This window comes from Gopherus flavomarginatus, chromosome 25 (assembly GCF_025201925.1).
Source record: "Gopherus flavomarginatus isolate rGopFla2 chromosome 25, rGopFla2.mat.asm, whole genome shotgun sequence".
Classification (NCBI taxonomy): Eukaryota; Metazoa; Chordata; order Testudines; family Testudinidae; genus Gopherus; species Gopherus flavomarginatus.
Window position 1 is genome coordinate 14,226,234 of NC_066641.1, and position 20,234 is coordinate 14,246,467.

The window sequence follows — 20,234 nt, forward strand, 5'->3', positions numbered from 1 at the left end:
CTGCAAAGGTGCCAGCTGAAGGTGTTGGAGACAAAGGGATCAGGTGACCTCCTGGCCCGGGAAAGGGGCTGAGCAGAAAGAAGGGGGGGGGGGGGTTGTTAGTCTGGAGCTGGCTGGGGTCAAGGGTGGAGGGCAGACCTGGGGGTCTGGCTCACTGCCCCCCAGAATGGACCCAGCCGAGGGGTCCGGTTCTCTGTACCTACAAGCTCTGTTTTAGACCCTGTTCCTGTCATCGAATAAACCTCTGTTTTACTGGCTGGCTGAGAGTCATGTCTGACTGCAAAGTGGGGGTGCAGGACCCTGTGGCTTCCCCGGGACCCCGCTGGGGTGGACTCGCTGTGGGAAGCGCACGGAGGGGCAGAGGATGCTGAATGCTCCAAGGAGAGACCCAGGAGGTGAAGCCGTGGGAGCTTCTTGCCCTGAACAAGTCTGCTCCAAGGGAGAGGAGGCTCCCCAAAGTCCTGCCTGGCTTGGTGGGGAGCAGTTCCAGAGCATCGCCCGGTGACTCCGTGACAAGGGGTCACCCCATGAAATTACTAGGCATCAGGTTTAAAACAAACACAAGGACGTATTTCTTCACGTAACACAGACAATCTGCGGAACTCCTCGCCCCAGGGTGTTGTGAAGGCCAAGACTATAAACTGGGTTCAAAAAGGAACGAGAGGAGTTCCTGGAGGACAGGTCCGCCAATGGCTATTAGCCAGGCTGGGCAGGGAGGGTGTCCTAGCCTGTTTGTCAGAGGATGGAGATGGATGGCAGATCACTTGATCATTGCCTGTCAGGTTCACTCCCTCTGGGGCACCTGGCATTGGCCGCTGTCAGCAGACAGGACACTGGGCTGATGGCCCCTTGATCTGACCCAGTACGTCTCTGAATTGTAAGGAAACAAATAGCAGCAGTTTGGCTCCTGCCTCCCCATTTCCCAGCCAGCCCTGTACAGCAAGCAGCTGTCCTGGCTCCCACACAGGGCCTCGCTCTCCCCTGCTTCTCCCACCCTTCTCCTGGCATTCTGCTCTCTCTTGCACACAGCTGCAACCAACCATCCCTAACCACCTGCCTCTGCAATCAGGCCTGGGGAAACCTCAGATCCCGCCACTTAGCTCCAGCCTGTGGCCCAGTGACATGGGTGGTGGTCTCCTGTTGTTTCCAGCTATCACTACATGTTGGGGTATTTAATTGCTCCTCCTACGTAGCCTGAATGAAGGATCCCTTGGCCCAGCCATACTGACCCAGCTGCTGTTTAGCGGCACCTGCAGCAGATTTCTCTGTGCAGTCACTGGCCACCACCTTCACCTTTATGCTGCTGCACTTAGCTGCTCACAATGGGCAGAGGCAGTGGGATGCAGTGGGCAGAGCTCAATTCCCAGCTCTGCTACAGCCCTCACGTGTGACGTTGGGCAAGTCCCGTCCCCCCAGCTCTGCTGGAGCCCGGGAGCACTGGGGCAGCCTCGTGCTGGCTCACGGCAGCACCTGGCACAACAGGGCCCTGAGCTCAGCAGCCCCATGGCACAGCAGAAGGGCCCATGGCTGGCAGGTGACACTACCTTGCGTGCAGGTGTGCCAGGGAGAGCAGGGCAGAGCGGTGGTGAACCCTCAGCCCTTGGGGGAGCAGCCAGCCAGGACTTCCATATGGCAGGCATTAACCCCAGCCAGAGCGCAGCCATGTTACCCATGCGCCCAGGCCTGCGCCCTAGCAGCCCAGCACCAAGCCGCACTGCGATGAACTGAGTGAAACAGGGATCAGCCCAGGGCAGCGGGCACCGTGGAGCACGGGGGGAGGGTTCGCTCCCTGCCCTGGGCTCCCAGCTGAGTCAGGGCCGAGGGGGAGCTGCCCCCAGCTTGGGGTGCGAGAAGGGAGCACCTGGCAGGCTGTTTGACCATCTCCAGGGCTGGCACTCACTGCTTCTGCTGCAGCTGGGCAGTGGCGGTGGCACTGCTGTCAGAGGAAGGGGTGACAGGCTGGCACACAGCAGCACCATGCTCATCTCAGGAGGGACCCGGGGCGGGGGGACTACCCACCCCCAATGCCTTGCTGCTGGGACCCCAGGACACCAGGAGACAGACAGGTGCTTCCTGGGGGCCATGTACATTTATTTAAAAAAAAAAATAAAGGAAAATCAAAGTGAAATGGGATGATGGGACGGCCCCTTGGCAGCGCACAAGGGACAGGCCAGTGCAGGGGAGAATAAGGCAACAGTGACCAGTCTGGGGACAGGGTGGGGGGAACATGACAGCGAAAAGCTTCCGCGGCCTGGCTGCTGCTCCTCCTGTTCCCCTGCGGGGAGAAATCTTCACTGCCTGCGGCTCAGCCAGGAGCCGGAGCCCACCCTGGGCCAGGAGCTGCAGGGGCCTGGTGCCACAGGGAGGTGGCCGCTGAGCCAGAGGGCAACAGCTTTTTACTTCACGGGGGCCTGTCGCTCTGCCAGGACTCAGGGTCCCCTGACAGGGAGGCCAGGCAGGAGGCTCCTGTTCCCCGAGGGGTCGTAGGACAGGCCAGTAACTCGGCTGTGAGAAGCAGCCCCATGGCCCATAATCTCCGTGCTCAGGGCACTCCATTCAGGACCCTGAGGAAGGAGCAGGGTGCGGGTCTGGTTTAGCCACTAACCCATGTTCACCCTGGCACAACAGGTGGCTACAGCCTGGGACCCAATTCCCCTCAGCTGTCACCCCATTGCACCCCCCTTTGAAATGTCCTGGTCCTGACCTAGGCCCTGCAGCACTGAAATGCCTGGGCACCGCCCCATGGGACAGCATTCCCCACCCAGGCCTCAGGATTGCAGCTCTCAGTGCGCTGGAGCTGGGAGGACCCCTGGAGCACAGAGCAAAGGGGATGGGGTCAGAACCTGGTACAGCTCAGGGGGCCCCAGCAGGAGGGACAGTGCAGGGGTTAACACTAGCCAAATGGCTCAGCACAGGGGGGCAGGGCTGGGGCAGGATTGACAGCCCAGGGCCCAGCCTGGGAGGACCAGGCAGTGCCGGGGGCAGGAGATGGGCCCCAGGCCAAGCTATGGGGGGAGGAACAGCTGAGAGCTGATACAGACCCCTCAGATCACCTCCCGTTAGCACAGCCTGGAGCTGAGACCGTGAACCCAGGCACGGCTCGAGGGGGGCAGCTCCCGTCCCCACAGCCAGCAGAGGAGAACTCTCTCCCCCATTCTACATGCACGCAGTGAGTGGCAGGGCCGGGTGCTCCACGTGGAGCAAGGGGGTGGGCAGGACGAGGAGCCGAAGGGAACACACCATGCTGCGGCAGGAGGCACGGGCTGGAGCAGGCAGCTGGGCTCCAGGGGAAGCGGGGGCTAGGCCTCAGCCCCATAAAGCAGAGACATGCTGCGCGCGGAGGCCAGGGGTATGGACCAGCCTTGGCCCAAGCACGCCAAGACCCCCAGGCCAGAGAGAGACGGTGCAGCTTGCCTGGGGTAGGGCTGCTCAGCACTGGAGCCTGGGCTGCCCTGCTGGAATTTCCAGCCCAGCAGGTCCATGCCCCGGCTGAACCCACTGCAGAGCCAAGAGCACCTGCTGCCATGCGGGCCGGGCTCCTGCCTCCAGGGTGAGGCACCGAGAGTGCAGACACACCCACAGGCTGAGTGCTGCCTGGCCTGGTGCAGAGGGGCCCCGGGTCGCTCCTCTCCTGGTGGCGCCCAGGGGAGAGGCCAGGGGTGAGCCAGCGAGTCCCAGGGGCCTCCTCCAGCAGCAGGAGGGGAGCTGGCCCCACACTCTGGCCGTTCAGCAGCTACACGTGCTCCTTGGCCTGCTCCACGTGTCAGCAGCTGAGCCGGGCTCAGAGAAGCCCCCGAGCCCCTCCTGGGAGAGTTCGGCAGGAAGCGCTGCCTCGGCCCGGGGCTGCGGGCACAAGGGGAGCGTGAGGCCAGGGCCCCCCCGAGCCCCTACTTGTCTATGAGCCCGGCCTCCTTGAGCTTGAAGTAGAAGAACTTCTCGAGGGTGTTGGCGCACTTGCAGTAGTCGCTGTCGGGGGGATTGTACTCCCGGCAGTTGGTGATGATGCGCTGCAGGTCGGCGATGAAGAGCTTCTTGGTGACGTAGTAGCGATTCTTCAGGCGCTCGGTCATGGTCTTCAGGTCTGCGAGGGGCAGCGATCAGCGCGCGGCAGGCTGGGTTCCCCCACTCCACCGCTTGGGTCCCAGCACCCTCCGCAGCGCAGAGGGGAAACGGCTCCGTCACTGACTCACTGGCCCCCAGGAACAGAACCCAGGAGTCCGGGCTCCCCACATCCGCCTTGGCCACTAGAACCCCACGTACCCCTGCCACAGGAGAGGGCAGAACCCAGCCCCCCTCCAGCCACTAGATTTCACTTCCCTCTCAGAGGCGAAATAGGACCCAGGAGTCCTGTCTTCCACTGCCAATGTATACCCCACACTGGCCCCACCCCCTACCCCGGTGCGTGTGGGCCTTGGGCAGATGGGCCACCTACCAATGGGGAAGCGAATGATCTCGTAGTAATCGGGGGCCTCCAACTTCTTCACGGGCTCCATGAAGGGCCAGGCACTGGGGTGCGTCTGTGGGGGGCAAGAGACAGTCAGAGCCTCACGCATGGGGGGCAGCTTGGGCGCCCCTCCACCTCCAGAACCAGGCCCGGGAGGTGCATGGCTCCTGGCCCCACCCTGAGCACGGGGAGCTCAGACAGAGTGAGATGACCTGGGCTCAGGGACCACGGATCAGAACTGGCCCAGGCGCCTGTGCCCCGGCTGCTGGCCCCAGACACCCCCCCAGAGCTGGGAGAACCTGCTCGGAGCCCCTGGTTGGCAACTAGCTTGTGCCTGGGGGGAGGCTCTAACGGACCCATAGAAGCTCTCGATACCCAGAGTGCGACCCCAGGGGAGCCACCCTCTGTCACCTTGATCTGGGCCAGGAGGTTTTTCAGGGTGTTGTACAGCTGGTCTGGGTCCTTGTGCTCCTTCCTGCAGGAGAAGGGGGTAGATGAGTTCAGCATCCATCGCATTTGTCCCCTCCCAGTACCCTTGGGCGAGTGGGCACCAGCTAGGCGAGCCCTGGACCCTCCACTTCGGGGGAAGGCTTGTGCCCTCCCTCCTGGGCAGCCTGCTCTAGGGCACTCAGGACACGCTGCCTCCGTGCTGAGGGCAGCAGCCTGCCAGGGACACCCAGGGCAGCGTGACCGGCCTTAGCCCACGTGTCCCCCAACTGCTCCCACACAGCTACGGCCCAGACGCCCCAAGGATGCTGCTGCCTCGAGGTCTGAGGGTCTGCGGAACCCTGCCAGGATGCTGAGAATGGATTGCAGCCTCGGGCCATGCCTGCACTGTCTGCCAGGCCAGGGAGCAGCACCAAAGCCCCAAGGCAATCGCCCCCTTTGACCTGGCCTGCTGATGGGGGTGGGGAGGGGGGATATCACACCTGTGCCACTGCTACCCCCGCCCCTCCGGTGAGCTCCCCGCGATGGACGCAGGGCTGAGAACCGCACTTACCCTTTCTCCTTCCCCAGCGGCCGCCACCCCGTGTCTCCTGGAAGGCAGGAAGAGGCACTGGCTCACTCGCCATCAACCGAGTCCCAATCCCCTCCCCAAACGCAGTCCCTGGGCAGCACTCTGCCTCCGTGACTCCCGAGCTGCCCGACTCAGCCCTGCAAGCTGGCTGCGAGGGCCACAACCACCCCTCTGCTGCCCCCGGAATGCACTGCTCCACGGAGCTGAGCCAGGAGCTGTACTAGTGCACAGAGCCAGGCTGGGATGCCAGCTCTGCTCCTCTCCCAGTGCACAGATCAGAGCCACTGCCAGGTGGCGGGCTGCAGAGCCAGTCGACTTCTCTGCTCTTTCCTGATGCACCTGCTTGTGTTACTGCATTAAGGGCAGAGCCAGCCGCTGCCTAGCCTCACCCCCCAGCGCAGGGGCCACCACTCCCTGAATGACTCAGCCCCGACCCGGATCATCCGGATGCTGCGCACCAGAGAGGAGAGTGCACTGGCACAGCCTGGCCACAGGGTGGCGGCAGCACGGCCTGCAGCTGAGACTATTTGCAAGGTACAGGCGAGCGCACAGGCGCTAGGTGGGTAGCTACAGTCGCAGTGACAGGCTCTGGCCATGGTGGTGGTGGGGAGTAGTCAGAGTCCTGGAGCCGGTCAGGGCGGCAGGCAAAGCCAGGGCTGCAGATGTTTGTGGCCCAAACGTACGGATTCCAGGGATGCTCTCGACCGGGATCTGCCGCACGCCCTCCTTGAAGCAGGTCAGGCCTGGGTAGACCTTGCGGATCTGCGCCTGCTTCCTCTCGATCAGCTTCTTGATGATCTGCGGTGGGAGCGGCACAGGCTAGAAGTGAGCAGGGGGCAGGGTCTGGCTGGTCCACGTCTGCTCCCCTCACCCTCAGGCCTTTGCATGGGAGCCGGGCGCAGGGCCGTGCCCATGGGATGGGGCAGCCAGTGCCCTGAAGGCTGCCTTGTGCCCGGGGCAGGGAAGCAGGGCTTGCCCAGGGCAAGCCGGAGCCAGGCAGCAGCTCTGGGTCTGACGGAGGCGGGCGCTGGACTGTGACTAACACACACGGCAAAGCCATGCTGGGAGCCGCGTGGGCCATGGAGACACTGCCCAAGAGGGGCGCTCGCAAGAAAGCAGCCTCCTGGGCCAGCAGCGTTGCCCCTTTCCCTGCACTAGCACCAAGGTGTTACGGCAGCACGGGCGTGGCTGGCGTGAGGAGCCAGGCCGAGCGGAGCCCCCCCTATGCCCAGGATACCTCCTTCTGCTTCTTGATGATGTGCGAGAGCTCGGTGTAGGGGATGCGGGGGTTGAGCTCACACTCCATCAGCGTCGCCCCTTCATAGTCCTTGATGTAGCCCAGGTAGCGGCCCTTGGGCACCTTGATGTCCTTGGAGAAGCCCTGGAAAGGAAGGGGTGTTGTGAGAGAGAGCGACACCATTGGGGTGGGGGATTAGGACACCCCCCCCAGTGGGCGGGGGCAGGTGGCACCGGACCTGCTTCTTGAAGTAGCCGATGGCGTACTCGTCGGCGTAGGTCAGGAAGTAGAGGATGTTGTGCTTGATGTGATACTCCTTCAGGTGGTTCATCAGGTGTGTCCCGTACCCCTGGCAGGCAGGCAGACAGGCACCCGTCAGGCAGACGCCCCGGAGCAGGCGGGGCTCAGCCTCTCAGGGAGGGGTTGTGGGGAGATGCCCCAGGCTGGCCCTGCCCCAAGACTTGTTTGGGGAACAGATCCCAGCAGAGCGACTGCTTGGCCGCAGGAACAGCCAGCGTTAAACATGGTCCCCGGCCCAGCCTCGGGGCAAGTCCCACTGTCCATGAGGCTGCGCTCACCACGGCTGGGGAAAAGCATCAGCTCCTGCCTCCCTCGCAGCTAGCGCGGCCTCAGAGCCATGGCCTGCGGCCTCCCCCTGCTACCTAGGCCTGGGCTCCCCACCCAAACCTCTCTGCCAGCACCCCACAATCCCAACCCACAGCCCCTGCTACCCAGCCCTGGGCTCCCCCGTGCTCTGCCAGGGCCCCTCACTCCCAACCCGCAGCCCCTGCTACCCAGCCCTGGGCTCCCCCCTGCTCTGCCAAGGCCCCTCATTCCCGACCCACAGCCCCTGCTACCCAGCCCTGGGCTCCCCACTGCTCTGCCAGGGCCCCTCACTCCCAACCCGCAGCCCCTGCTACCCAGCCCTGGGCTCCCCACTGCTCTGCCAGGGCCCCTCACTCCCGACCCGCAGCCCCTGCTACCCAGCCCTGGGCTCCCCACTGCTCTGCCAGGGCCCCTCACTCCCGACCCGCAGCCCCTGCCACCCAGCCCTGGGCTCCCCAATCTGGTCCCGCAGCTCCCTGCTGCTCTCTCTCATGCCCCCCCCCCCAGGTGAGCTGCGGTTTCGCCTTCACCTTCACTTGCTCGTTGGAGGTGACAGCGCAGAAGACGATCTCTGTGAAGCCCTGGGTGGGGAACATCCGAAAGCAGATGCCCCCGATCACCCGGCCGTCCTTGATCAGAGCCAGGGTCTTGTGTTTGCTGCCGGGAAAGGCAGAGCCAGAGTCATTTGGGGGCCCCACTCAATGCACTGTCCTGCCCCTCATCCAGCAGCAGTGGGAGAGGGGGAGGAGTTTGCTGCTCAGGCAGGAACAGCCCCATCTGAGTTAATATTATGGGGCTGGGGAGGGGGCTGGGGCCCAGCCCGTTCCCCCGCCCCCCACAGCTGCTGGGGTCGCACTGGGCCTGAGCCTCTGGAGCAGCCAGGACACAGGACCGAACCAGGGCCGTCTATTTCCTGCGTGAGCCGGGATCACGACAGAGCCTGAGTCCGGCCCCCTAGGGCAGCCCGCCCACCTGCCCCACGTACGGGTCGAAGACGAGGCGGGTGATGTACTCCTTGGGCATGCGGGGCAGCTGGTGGGAGAAGACATTCTGCAGCCCCACCAGCCACATCAGGATCCGCTTGTTGGATTTCTGTGAAAGCGCGTTGCCGATGACGTGGAACTCAATGATGCCGCGTCTCTCCTCCAGCCGCGCCGTCTCGTCCCGCGCCGCGTTGGCCGACAGCAGGCTGGTCTGGGGGCGGAGCGGGGGGCATAAGGGACAAAGCCCCACCCACTTACCCAACCCCCGCACCCAACAGTCACACTAGGCCCCGGCATGGGGTCTGATCAGGTGCCAGCCAAGGTCTGGCACAGCCACTCCAAAGGGCTGGCAGCTCCTACTGTTGCCAGCAACCCTGGCCCAGCACTACAGGGTCCGCGCCCAGTGCTGGAGCCACTGAATGCTGATGGAAGCCATCCCCGCAGCTCCCTGCCCCATACCTCCGGGCCCAGCATGGCGGCTGGGTCCGTGATGGTCAGCATCACCTCGTTGACCAGCTCCATGGGGATGTCGCCCATGACCCGGATCCGCTTGGCGTCCTCCAGCGTCAGGCCCTCGGGCAGTTTCCGCTTCTCGCCTGCTCGGGCAGCAGAGGATGGTCACGCCGGCAAGGCCACGGGCCACTCAAGTCCCTGCATCTCCCACTCCACGTGGCTCCTACGAGCCGCACAGCAAGAGAGACGGCAGCCACCGCACCCGGACCATGCAGCAGCAGCCAGCCCTTAGCAGGGCTGGGGACCACGGGAACCGGTGCTGCTGGGGCGTGTCAGCCCACAGGGGGCTTCCCCTCTCTGGCCCCAAAGGGGCCGGGCCGACCGGGTGCTCCACGGCTTCCTGCATGGCGCTGCCTGCCAAGGAAGTGGGCACGGTGTCCCCGCCCCGTCCCAGGCAGTCTATGCTCGGGGGACGGGTGACAGACGAGGGGTCTCAAGTTTGTTCGTTCATTTCCCCCTTTGAGCTGAACGGCTTGTGACCGAGGGGTGTCAGGGTTACAGGGAACGGCGGGCGCAGGCTGTTCCCAAGCTGGCTGGCAACAATCCACTAGGGCATCCGCCGTCCACACGTATTGCGAGGGCAGAACCTGTCTGCTCACTGCAGCGCCCCCCTCCCGCCCCCCACAGACCTTTCCCCCAAGATCCCTCCCCCAGCCCACACTTGAGACCCGAGCAACCCCATGGACTCTCAAGGGTTAACTGCAGATCACCCTGGTCTGGCAGCGCTTTGGCCCTTTTGCTCCAGGGGAGGTGGTGCTGGCCAGAGGCTGACCCCTCCCAGGGTGCTGTGTCCTTGGGCACTAGCCCCCAGCCAGTCCCAGAGGCGCTGGGGCCATAAAGGTTTGTACTGCCCAGCAGGGCCCCGGGGCAGCCTCAGCCCCTCCGCACACCCACAGCTGGGCTGGCATTACCTGGCACTGGCTCGGCCGTGCTGGCATCCAGACTCATGGAGGACAAGGAGCTGCCGAGCTTCTTGCTGAACATGGGGGTGCTGGGCACGGCGACGGTGCTGACGGCTGCTGGGCACGAGAACAGAGCCTTTCACTAGCCGAACCCACAGCCTCCTGCCCCGGGGGCAGTGCCCACATGGCCCTGGACAAGACGTGTTTGCACTGGCCCTCTGCAGCCCAGACCACCGGGCCATGTCAAGCAGACCACCCGCTTGCAATGGAGCTTGCATGGCACGAGCTCAATCGCTCCCAGGGCGCTCGGGCATTTTCCCAGCCAAGTACCTGGGCGCGGGACCAGCTGGGTGCCTTCCGCGGCCGGCATGGTGAAGTCAGATTCCCAGATGGGCGAGTTCTCCCCGTAGATCTCCTCTTCCAGCATCGACAGAAACCTGGACAGGGTGGGCGATGGGGCAGGTGAGCCAGCAGCTGGCAGGCTAGTGGCACGGCCGCAGTGGGGGGAGGGATAGCTCAGTGGTTTGAGCATTGGCCTGCTAAACCCAGGGTTGTGAGGTCAGTCCTTGAGGGGGCCACTTAGGGATCTGGGGCAAAAATCAGTATTTGGCCCTGCTAGTGAAGGCAGGGGGCTGGACTCGATGACCTTTCCAGCTCTATGAGATAGGTACATCTCCAATTATTAGAGCTGCCAACCCTGAGCAGCTGGGGGGGGGGGGGGGAGTGTGGGGCCACATGTGGCAACCCAGATTAATGGGCAGGTACCCCATGGGGAGGAGCCTCACCCAGCAAGCAGGGCCCAGGGACCTGGCACGCAGAGACCAGACGTGACCCACCCATCACAGCCACCTCTGGGTTCGCCAGGGCCAGCGAGAACTCAGCTAACCCCTGCCAGCCCCACGCCCTGGCAGCCAGCCCCACCTACTTGGGGAAATGGGTGAGGATGAGCGTCCGCTTCTCCGGCACCAGCTTGTCCTTCTCCACCCGGAACTTCTCCAGCAGCTGCCGGCGGGTGACGGTGAAAATGGACTTCAGCAGGCTCCGCCCGAAGACAGTGGGTGGTCTCGTAGCGGGGGAGGCTGTCGCAGCTCTGGGGCACGTGGCAGTAACACAGCCAGCTGAGGGTGAAAGGGGGCACACTCCCAGGGACCTGGACGCTGGTACCAGCGCCCCCAAGGGGCTGGTGTTATGACTGGGGTGGCAGTCACGGGCTGAGATGCAAAGCGCAGCAGCTGCATCTTGTCGGGAATGGAGGGGCAATGGGGGCAGAGAGGCAGCGGCTGGGGAAGTCGAGACAGGGGACCTCTCCCAGCGGAGTGTGGAGCACACAGACACCGTCTCTCCAAGCCGGCCGGGGCAAGGCACGCTGGCCTCATGGCGCTGAACCACCACGAGTACCCACAACCCCACACGCCAGGCTGGCCCAGGGGCAAGCTGTGCACCATACTGAGCCGAAAGGGGGCAGAGCCAGCTGTGGGCAGCACTCTGGGGATGCAGCAGGTGCTGTGCTGAAGAGCGGCAGGCTCAGGATCTCCAGGGCTCGTTGCTGGGAATACAGCAGGGAGTGCGGTGGGGGAGATCAGGACCCGCTCAGGATCTCCAGGGCTGCAGGGCTCGTTGCTGGGAATATAGCAGGGAGTGCGGTGGGGGAGATCAGGACCCGCTCAGGAGAGGAGGGAGAGCCCAGACCCCCCCACTGGGGAGGTGAAGTGAGGGGAGCCACGGTCAGAGCTCCCCCAGAGCACAAGCTAAGCATGCAACGAACGGCTGGCGAGCACTGAGCTGGGATGGGGTCTGCACCCACCCCTCTGCCCAGCACTCACCGGGTGTAGTTGACTTTGTAGGTGGCCACGTCGTCGTTCTGCGAGCGCTGCCGGAACTGGGAGGGTGTCTCCAGCTTCCAGTAGTTGAGGCAGAGCAGGAACATCTTGGAGAGCTCGTACATGGTCTGCCGCTCCTTGGGGGGCAGGTGGCTGAACTTGTACTGGACGAAGTTGAGGACTCCCTGTGGGGCAGGGTGCCGGCAGGCGTCAGGGGAGGCAAAGGCAGGCCCCAGCTGCGGGGGGCTTTGTCACACAGCAGCCGACGCGGGGCTGGCTCTGCGCACGAACACAAGGCAGGGGGGCTGCACGACACGAGGTTCACGCAGCCGAGGAGTTGCAGGAGGCGTGGAATGGAGCAGCCGAGACCCGCGTTCAGTTATGGATCAGGTGCAGCGGGACAAGTATTCTCAGGTGATTTATCAACACGACGAGATCCCCACTGACCGCTTTGGTCAAGCTGGTAGCTTCTATCAGCGAGACCCAGTGCTGGGACCGAGGGGGGGCGGCAGGGAGCCCAGACCGGAACATGAGGGTCCGGACCAGAGCAGCGGAGCGCTGTGGCTTGGAGATGCAGCGGCCCAAGCCTGGAGACACGACACTGGACAAGACGGGGCCGGGACTGACCCCGCCTGGCAATTCCTGCCCCGTCCCTCAAGCTTCACCAGAGCCCACCCTGGACCCACGAAGATCCACCACTTCCCGGGTGAGGGCGGGAGAGCAGTCACCACCACGGGAAACAACCGCACCAAGCACTGGCCCCTGGGGACAGACTTCCTGGGACCAGTGTGAACACGCGACTTGGTTTGCTACCGAGGCACCCGGACGTAGTGACATGTCTGTGCCAGACCCTGGGTGGGTAACAAGTCAGCCAGCTGCAGGGAATGTCTCCTAGTTATACAAGGATTATTGGGGCAGGGGGAAGAGACGCCAGGAAGCTAAAAGCCACAGGATCAGGGTTAGAAGAGGGTCATGGGAACCCACCAGCAGCTCTCCCCCCGCCGGGGGCGTCCAGGCAAACACGTTAGCTCGGGGCCGGCTGCGTGTTTGCCTGGGTGTCCCGGGTGTTGGGGTCACCGTGACAACGGACGGCCGCTACGGAGTGCTGGCGTTACCTGCTCGATGTTCGGCTTCTCGAAGGGGGGGCTGCCGAGGGACCCTTCTACAACAGGACGGCTCATCTGCAGGATGCATTTCCTCAGCAGCTGGGGAGGCAAGGGGGACGTCACACACCGGAGACTGGAGAGCGGCCAGGCTTACAGCCGCCACCGAAAGCTGCGACGGGCCAGGAGCAGCCGGCCAGATCCCCAGCTGGTACCTTTAACGGGCGGTGTCGATTTACACCGCCTGGGAATCAGCCCACTCCTTCCCTGGCAGTGCATCTCCCAGGGGTTCAGCTCGGGACAGGCGTGGCAGGGACAACACCTGGTTTCCGGCAAAGCCTCTGCTTTTAAGCCAGTCTTGCAGTTGGGCTGCCTGAGGCGGGTTGCCAGACATACAATGAATCACCGGCGCTCGGCCTGTCCAGACAACGGTACCCCTTTCAGGAGGCTTGTGTACCCCAAGTTACACTTCACTTACCAACTACTCGCTTACAAAATCAGACACAAAATCGCACAAGCGTCACAGAGCACTACTACTGTCCAATGGCTTATTTTCTCATTTTACCAGATAATTATAAACTAAAGCAATTGCAATACAAATATTGTGCCTACCTGTCAGCATACAGCATCTAGAGCAGCATAAACCAGTCACCGTACGACGTGTTACTTTGTGCTGACCTCGCTAGTGCTTTCTGTACAGGCTGTTGTAAACTAGGCAATATCTAGGTAAGCTGACGGACCCCTGGCAGATCTCTGCGTGCCCCTGGGGTATGTACCCCTGGTTGAGAACCACTGTAACAAATCAGCAGCTCACTGGGCTCAGATCCCTACATGGGCTCGTTATTCCCAGGCCTAACGGAGATCACACACAGACCCTCCCCCACATCTCATGTAATCCATCCGCTGCTCCTTCCCACGGCCCGCCAGCCGCACCTCGGGCCTGGTGACCAGTCCCCAGCACCGATAAAGGAGCAGAGGTCAGCTGTGGCTCCAGGAATTTTAGGCAAGACGCAGGTTAGGAGAGGAGTGGCTCTTTCAGTCTTCTACGACAATGAACTAGCATACCTCGTTCAAGAAGAGGAGTACCGGGGGCTTCTGAGCCCCCCAGAACACATAGCCATGAAGGGGTCAGGACTTCAGAGTTCCATCCCTTGCCAGGCAGGATACAAACAAACAGGATAGTTACTCTAGGTCCTACACAACTCAGATGCATTCTTGGCGCACAACACATGCTGTTTTACACGTGCAGACTGTTTCCCCAGGAAGGGAACAAACTCCATTTATCGAAGGTGGAGTAACGAGCACTCGCTTCAGAAAGGCACAGCCCTGAGGCCGAGGGGAGGCCTGCCTTGAGTGACAGTGGCACCAGGCTGCCCCGAGAAGGACTGAACACTTCTGGGCATGGGGCAAGAACGAAGAGGGGCGCCCATGGAACAGAGCAGAATCCCTGTGTCAGAGCTGACTTCAACCAAATGTGCCCTGGAAAGTAACTGCACGGAACAGCAACCAGACCAGAGGAAGACAGAGATGTGCCAGATTTTCGGCTGGAAACTGGACGCCTTCGCTGTGTATCGTGATGTCCTAAGGGCCACACTGAGGAGGCTTGCGGCTCAAAGGCAGAGTGAAGCCACTGCTCCCCCACGTACCTTGAATAGGTAGAAGTACACTTGCTTGGTGTCCGTGTCCTCCTCTTTGTGGACCGACATAAAGAGATTTTCCACGTCCACCACCATCCCCAGCAGCCGGTTGATCTCCTCTTCCGAGACGTTCTCCAGGTGGGACACGTGGTCAGCTGGACAGGGGAGCAGCGAAGACGACGGAGAGGTTTAGCTGGTGACACCTGGCACCGACCACAGGGCATTGCCCAGCAGGTGCATTGCCAGGGAGCCGTGAAGGCATGCACACCACTAGACGCAGCTCCAGCCCATTCTGCCAGCCCCACCAGAGCAGAGCCTGACGCTCTCCCAGCCCGTGACCCCGTGCCAGGGGAAGGTGCTGCCAGGCCTTACCAAGGGCGTGTCCGCAGCTCCGGCACAGCTCGCTCAGGTTGGTCACAGGCTGCTGCAGGTCCATGCGGGGGGCAGTGGGCGGGTTGGGGTTCTTCCAGCCGTTGCACTTGCAGGCATCGTTGGCCTACGCCAGGGACAGACCAGGCGATCGGAGCGGGGTCCTGGGGCAGCCCTGCCCTCTCCCTTCCCAATTACGTGTGACCCCCCAGGGGTGGAACAGCCAGGGAAGGTGCCCCCCGCACCGTGCAGCCCGAGAACACCCCCCCGGGTGTGCCCCCCTCGCGCCTTGCAGCCCGAGAACACCCCCCCGGGTGCCCCCCCCCGCACCTTGCAGCCCGAGAACACCCCCCCCGGGTGCCCCCCCCCGCACCTTGCAGCCCGAGAACACCCCCCCCGGGTGCCCCCCCCCGCACCTTGCAGCCCGAGAACACCCCCCCCCGGGTGCCCCCCCCCGCACCTTGCAGCCCGAGAACACCCCCCCCGGGTGCCCCCCCCGCACCTTGCAGCCCGAGAACACCCCCCCCCCGGGTGCCCCCCCCCGCACCTTGCAGCCCGAGAACACCCCCCCCCAGGGTGCCCCCCCCGCACCTTGCAGCCCGAGAACACCCCCCCCCAGGGTGCCCCCCCCCGCACCTTGCAGCCCGAGAACACCCCCCCCCAGGGTGCCCCCCCCCGCACCTTGCAGCCCGAGAACACCCCCCCCAGGGTGCCCCCCCCGCACCTTGCAGCCCGAGAACACCCCCCCCCAGGGTGCCCCCCCCGCACCTTGCAGCCCGAGAACACCCCCCCCAGGTGCCCCCCCCCGCACCTTGCAGCCCGAGAACACCCCCCCCCGGGTGCCCACCCCCGCACCTTGCAGCCCGAGAACACCCCCCCCCGGTGCCCCCCCCGCACCTTGCAGCCCGAGAACACCCCCCCTGGGGTGCCCCGCCTCCGCACCTTGCAGCCCGAGAACACCCCCCCGGGGGTGCCCCCCTCCGCACCTTGCAGCCCGAGAACACCCCCCCGGGGGTGCCCCCCCCGCACCTTGCAGCCCGAGAACACCCCCCCGTGGGTGCCCCCCGCACCTTGCAGCCCAGAACACCCCCCGGAGGAGTTCGCCCCCCGCACTTGCAGCCCGAGAACAACCCCCCCGTGGGGTGCCCCCCCCGCACCTTGCAGCCCGAGAACACCCCCCCCCCCGCACCTTGCAGCCCGAGAACACCCCCCCGGGGGTGCCCCCCCCCGCACCTTGCAGCCCGAGAACACCCCCCCGGGGGTGCCCCCCCCCGCACCTTGCAGCCCGAGAACACCCCCCCGGGGGTGCCCCCCCCCGCACCTTGCAGCCCGAGAACACCCCCCCGGGGGTGCCCCCCCCCGCACCTTGCAGCCCGAGAACACCCCCCCGGGGGTGCCCCCCCCCGCACCTTGCAGCCCGAGAACACCCCCCCGGGGGTGCCCCCCCCCGCACCTTGCAGCCCGAGAACACCCCCCCGGGGGTGCCCCCCCCCGCACCTTGCAGCCCGAGAACACCCCCCCGGGGGTGCCCCCCCCCCGCACCTTGCAGCCCGAGAACACCCCCCCGGGTGTGCCCCCCCCGCACCTTGCAGCCCGAGAACACCCCCCCGGGTGTGCCCCCCCCCGCACCTTGCAGCCCGAGAACACCCCCCCGGGGTGCCCCCCCCCGCACCTTGCAGCCCGAGAACACCCCCCCGGGGGTGCCCCCCCCCGCACCTTGCAGCCCGAGAACACCCCCCGGGGGTGCCCCCCCCGCACCTTGCAGCCCGAGAACACCCCCCGGGGGTGCCCCCCCCCGCACCTTGCAGCCCGAGAACACCCCCCCGGGGGTGCCCCCCCCGCACCTTGCAGCCCGAGAACACCCCCCCAGGGTGCCCCCCCCCGCACCTTGCAGCCCGAGAACACCCCCCCAGGGTGCCCCCCCCCGCACCTTGCAGCCCGAGAACACCCCCCCAGGGTGCCCCCCCCCGCACCTTGCAGCCCGAGAACACCCCCCCAGGGTGCCCCCCCCCGCACCTTGCAGCCCGAGAACACCCCCCCAGGGTGCCCCCCCCCGCACCTTGCAGCCCGAGAACACCCCCCCCAGGGTGCCCCCCCCCGCACCTTGCAGCCCGAGAACACCCCCCCAGGGTGCCCCCCCCGCACCTTGCAGCCCGAGAACACCCCCCCAGGGTGCCCTCCCCGCACCTTGCAGCCCGAGAACACCCCCCCAGGGTGCCCCCCCGGTGCCCCCCCCGCACCTTGCAGCCCGAGAACACCCCCCCAGGGTGCCCCCCCCCGCACCTTGCAGCCCGAGAACACCCCCCCAGGGTGCCCCCCCCGCACCTTGCAGCCCGAGAACACCCCCCCAGGGTGCCCCCCCCGCACCTTGCAGCCCGAGAACACCCCCCCCGGGTGCCCCCCCCCCGCACCTTGCAGCCCGAGAACACCCCCCCCGGGTGCCCCCCCCCGCACCTTGCAGCCCGAGAACACCCCCCCAGGGTGCCCCCCCCCGCACCTTGCAACCCGAGAACACCCCCCCCAGGGTGCCCCCCCCCCGCACCTTGCAACCCGAGAACACCCCCCCCGGGTGCCCCCCCCCCGCACCTTGCAGCCCGAGAACACCCCCCCGGGTGCCCCCCCGGTGCCCCCCCCGCACCTTGCAGCCCGAGAACACCCCCCCAGGGTGCCCCCCCCCGCACCTTGCAGCCCGAGAACACCCCCCCGGGTGCCCCCCCGGTGCCCCCCCCGCACCTTGCAGCCCGAGAACACCCCCCCCCAGGGGGCCCCCCCCCCGCACCTTGCAGCCCGAGAACACCCCCCCCCAGGGTGCCCCCCCCCGCACCTTGCAGCCCGAGAACACCCCCCCCAGGGTGCCCCCCCCGCACCTTGCAGCCCGAGAACACCCCCCCAGGGTGCCCCCCCCGCACCTTGCAGCCCGAGAACACCCCCCCGGGTGCCCCCCCGGTGCCCCCCCCGCACCTTGCAGCCCGAGAACACCCCCAGCTTCTCCAGCTTCTTGGCGCGCGGGAAGCCCCGCACCTGGGCCTTGCGCTGGCTCGCGCGCTGCTGCTGGCTCAGGCCGGGCCGGGCCGGGTCACTGGAGCCCCCCGCGGGGCCCGGCCCGGAGCCGGGAGCGGCCGGGGGGGGCGGCGGAGTCCGGCCGGGCTGCGAGGCCTCCAGCTCCGCCATGCCGGGACCGCGGCGTGCGCCAGGCCGGCACTGCGCCTGCGCGGGCCCGGGGGCTGCTGGGAGATGTAGTCCCCGAGCCGGGGGCGGGGCTTAGCCTGCTCGGGGCGGAGCCAGCCAGAGCCCCCTTTATGCGGGTCAGCCCCCACACAGCACCCCAGTGTGGGGTAAATACCCCCTGACTTTCACCTAACCCCCATGCGTGTGGGGGCTGGGGGATTCTCACCCGGGGGTGCAGACTTCCCCGCAGGTCTAGGGAGCCCGAACTCCCAGCTCTGCCCCACAGCTGCTCGGCCCAGAGCAGCACAGCGCGGCCAGAACCCCAACCCCAGCCCCACCCCAGGGTGCAGCATCCCCCACCCAAAGGTGCACACACCAGCAGGCAGGACTCAAAGGGGCGGGGGAGGGAGCGCAGGTCTTCTCATGGGCCTCCAGCCTGGGCAGCTTCAGGGGGCAGGGTCCAGCTTGTCTTGCTAACCATAAGGGCTAGAAAGAGAACCCTGAATAACCGCTGAGATTCCAAGGGGCTTCTGTCCCACGGGTGCTGAGCCTCTCCGGAAAACACCCGGGTTTGTGCACCCGGCGAGAGCTGACACCCAGTCAATAACGTGGGCCAGCACCAAGGCTCTGGGAAAGGGTCTCTGTGGACGTGGCCGGCTTCTCCCCGGAGGGGCTGACGGTGAGGATGGAGGGGAGGAGCGTGACGGTGACCGGGAAGCATGCAAAGCAAAGCACGTGGGAAGAGGGGGGCCGCAGGCAGGAATACAGGGAGCTGCGCACCCAGGCTGAGCTGCCAGAGGACATGGATCTCCAGGCCGTGACCTGCTGCCTGTCCCGGGACGGACAGCTCTGCATCCAGGCTCTGCGCCCGGCCCCGCCACCCGTGGAGGGGAGAACCCTTCCCATCAGCATCCAGCAGGCGCAGGAGGCCGGGACGGGGAAGGTGCCGCAAAGCAGCAAGGGGCTGGGCAGGGGACCTGCAGGAGGGAGCGAGGTAACGAGGGCGTCCTGACCCACCAGGGGTGCCAGCGCCCCTCGCCCCAGGGACCGCAGCCATGGCCGGGCTGCCAGCGCTGCCTGCTCCGGCCCTGCATGCTCGCAGGTTTCTATGCCCCCCACACGCCTCTTCCGGAGCAGAGCCTGGGGAACTGCCCTGTCTCTGGGGCGGGTTAGATCTGCCGGAGGCTCCCGGCAGGATTCTGGTACCTGTAATGAATGTGCAAGTGTCACCATCTCCCTGTTCCCCCCCGGCTGTGTTGCCAGGTGACGATTCTCTCTGGGTGTCTCTTGTTTGTGTCACCGCTGGAATAAACCTGTTTTCCCCATGTTCCCGTTGTCAGTGGACTTTGTAGAAATGGTTTTTACTCCGACTTCCCACCGACCAGGGCAGGCTGGAGCCTGAGCCCCGTCCCCCACATGTGGCCACCCCATGCGCTGGCTGGGCCGTCGGGGCCCTGCTTTCTGCTAGAGGTTTGTGCACGGTCCTAGTTAATGTGCGAGCCTGGCAGAGCGGCCAGGCCCAGTCATGCGGGTCCCACTGGCCACAGCGAGCCCATTGGCTGCGTGGCTGCCGCTCTGCATGGGGCTTGGGGGATGGGGCCCTAATGAGGTACTGATGGAGCAGGGTTCCGGGTGAGGAGCACGCTGGCCCTGGACAAACAGCCGCCGGCTGGCACATGCCCGCCCCCTGCCCGGGCTCCCATGCACACAGGCCTGCTTGGCACAGCAGGGCCCTGCAGCCGAGACTGGCCATACTGCAAACTCGCCGTTCCTGTATGAGACTCTGGGCAGGGCCAGGTGCTCCCCGGAGCATGTGGCTGGAGCTGATGGGGCTAGTGCTGCCCTTGGTCACTGCCGCTCACCCAGAGCCCTGGGCAGCTGGACGGATCCTGGCTTGGCACATGCTGGCGCGCTGAGCGGAGCCGAGGGGAGCCCATTCTCTGGCCACGCAGGCGCTAGGGGAACGACTGGGCTTGGCGCTGGACCAGCTCCCTGGGCTGGTAGGAAGCAAGCTGACCAGCAGGGACCGAAGGGGCTGGCCCCGGCAGTAAAGCTCCAGGGCTCTGTGCAGGTGAGAGGCGGCTGCATGGAGGAGCCACGCTCATCATCCCCGGCCTGAGTTATGCGATGCTATGGATGTGGCAGGTCTCTGTACCAGGGTCCCCACCTCCCCTGGCCCAGCAAGCACCTTTCCTCAGTTTCCCTCCCAGGGCCCTGGAAATAATCTTTTCAATAATATCCCTCCCACTCCCCTCGGGGTGTGTGTGTCTGATTTATGTACCCAAGGCCAGCCCTGAACCCCAGATCCTTTCACCCAGCACAAGGCTCTGCGTTTGCACGGCGCTGCCCCTCGGGGCTTTGTGCCAGCTGAGCTCCTCCGGCTCAGCCTGTGCCTCACCCCCAGCCTCCAGTAGAACCCAGGAGCCTGCCTGGG

General features: G+C 65.5%; 2 protein-coding genes and 1 long non-coding RNA gene across 3 annotated transcripts in view; 2 read left to right on the forward strand and 1 right to left on the reverse strand.

Moving 5' to 3' along the window:
* LOC127040482 (uncharacterized) overlaps positions 1-3,561 on the forward strand; it is a 29,773-nt gene extending 26,212 nt beyond the window's left edge. Inside the window, exons 2-3 of the long non-coding RNA XR_007771446.1 lie at positions 9-519; positions 3,469-3,561. This is a non-coding gene — a long non-coding RNA (uncharacterized LOC127040482). The remainder of the gene's footprint in view (positions 1-8; positions 520-3,468) is intronic.
* On the reverse strand, positions 2,071-17,803 carry KAT2A (lysine acetyltransferase 2A). Its single transcript, XM_050934580.1, is given in 19 exon segments — positions 2,071-4,081; positions 4,433-4,517; positions 4,856-4,919; positions 5,445-5,481; positions 6,146-6,260; positions 6,700-6,843; positions 6,938-7,048; positions 7,836-7,962; positions 8,291-8,499; positions 8,748-8,884; positions 9,713-9,820; positions 10,034-10,140; positions 10,629-10,756; positions 10,758-10,821; positions 11,527-11,708; positions 12,639-12,728; positions 14,273-14,418; positions 14,636-14,759; positions 17,594-17,803. Coding segments are annotated over 19 exon segments (2,382 nt in total). The 3' UTR covers positions 2,071-3,887.
* On the forward strand, positions 17,802-18,812 carry LOC127040789 (heat shock protein 30C-like). Its single transcript, XM_050935375.1, has 2 exons — positions 17,802-17,868; positions 18,418-18,812. Exons 1-2 carry the CDS (start codon positions 17,802-17,804, stop codon positions 18,810-18,812), a joined length of 462 nt encoding a protein of 153 aa, XP_050791332.1.
* The last annotated feature ends 1,422 nt before the right edge of the window (positions 18,813-20,234 follow it).

Excerpts from the sequence above, each read along its gene's own strand:
- LOC127040789 (XM_050935375.1), top strand. The coding sequence starts at position 17,802 with ATGCCGGGACCGCGGCGTGCGCCAGGCCGGCACTGCGCCTGCGCGGGC. Across the intron at positions 17,869-18,417 it reads CCCGGGGGCTGCTGGGAGAT|CACCAAGGCTCTGGGAAAGG; the intron begins GTAGTCCCCGAG and ends AACGTGGGCCAG.